This window comes from Protobothrops mucrosquamatus, unplaced genomic scaffold (genome assembly GCF_001527695.2).
Source record: "Protobothrops mucrosquamatus isolate PMUCROS unplaced genomic scaffold, P.Mucros_1.0 scaffold13087, whole genome shotgun sequence".
Lineage (NCBI taxonomy): Eukaryota > Metazoa > Chordata > Lepidosauria > Squamata > Viperidae > Protobothrops > Protobothrops mucrosquamatus.
In genome coordinates, this window is record NW_015398862.1 from 7,661 (window position 1) to 8,909 (window position 1,249).

The window sequence follows — 1,249 nt, forward strand, 5'->3', positions numbered from 1 at the left end:
TCAATCTCTTCTCTGTCGGAAGACACCTGAGGCATTGCCAAAGAGGAGGGTCCTGGAGAGGGAGGCCTAGCCATCTCCTCTCCTTCATGTTCGGAGCCTTCTTCCTCCGATAAGAGGGGCTCACAAGACGGAGCCACAACAGCAGGAAAGAGGAGATTCCTAAATAGACAAAGTTCAGACACTTCTGCAGTCCTTGACTGCCTATCAAATATGAGAGGAATTGCCTATTGCGGGTTGTGTTTACCCTGTGATGGGGAAAAAAATGCCTTTTACCAGGAAGAGCTTACTATAATTTGATCATTCCTGCTATGTTATCCAGACTTACAAAGACTGCAATGTCCTTGGGGGCGCTGGGAATAGTTCCCCTGGGGGAAAGCGACTTGGAGATATGCTCTAACGTCACAGCAGTGGGATGGATCCTGCTTGAAAGGCGAATGACAGCAAAACCTTGGGAGCCTTGGAAGGCCCAACAATTTCCAGGATAGACATCTGGCTGTATCAAATAAGACAAAACAAGAATGTGAGGTAAAAGGAATAAATCTTCGTGTGCAGATTTATTTATTTCAAGGCATAAGATTATGCTATTCAACCAAAAGAAAGAATATCACAAGCCCTGGGAAGTCTTTTGATATAAATTCACAGATTAAAATTATCATTGGCCTTTATGAAGTCACCATCTTATTCAAAATAAAAACTGGAAATGTAAAAGAATTTTAGCAAAAATTCTTCTAGAAGCATGTTTGGAGCTTTGCTTCCAGTGGAATAATAGGACCACATTCAACTAAGTTTATCATTCTCTAAATGCTTTTTTAAAGCCAGGGGATTCTTCTATCTCTATCTCAGTGATGGCGAACCTTTTAGAGACCGAGTGCCCAAACTGCAACCCAAAACCCACTTATGCATCGCCAGGTGCCGGGTGGGTGTGGCCCATTGGCTGGGTGTGGCCAATTGGGGGGTGTGGCCCATTGGGTGGGCGTGGCAGTGGTAATGGCAGATTGGGTGGGACTAAAAAGTTCGATCAATCCCAACTTTGCAAGATCTTTTTTTCCCCCGCGAGAAGCTGAAATTGACTGATTGAACCTTTTTTTTTTTTGCACATGGCAGCGGAGGCCTAAAGCGAAAAGGTTTTATAAAACCCAGCTGAAGGCCTAGGACTGGGGCGACGGCACACGTGCCCACAGAGAGGGCTCTGAGTGCCACCTCTGGCACCCGTGCCATAGGTTCGCCACCACTGCTCTATCTTTATCAA

The 1,249-nt window shown here is 45.5% G+C and overlaps 1 protein-coding gene across 1 annotated transcript in view; it reads right to left on the reverse strand.

The window, feature by feature from the left end:
• Positions 1 to 325: 325 nt before the first annotated feature.
• LOC107301465 (SUN domain-containing protein 2-like) overlaps positions 326 to 1,249 on the reverse strand; it is a gene marked incomplete at both ends in the record, with an annotated part of 3,057 nt that continues 2,133 nt past the window's right edge. Inside the window, one exon of the mRNA XM_015830685.1 lies at positions 326 to 493. Coding sequence (XP_015686171.1) covers positions 326 to 493 — 168 coding nt within the window. The remainder of the gene's footprint in view (positions 494 to 1,249) is intronic.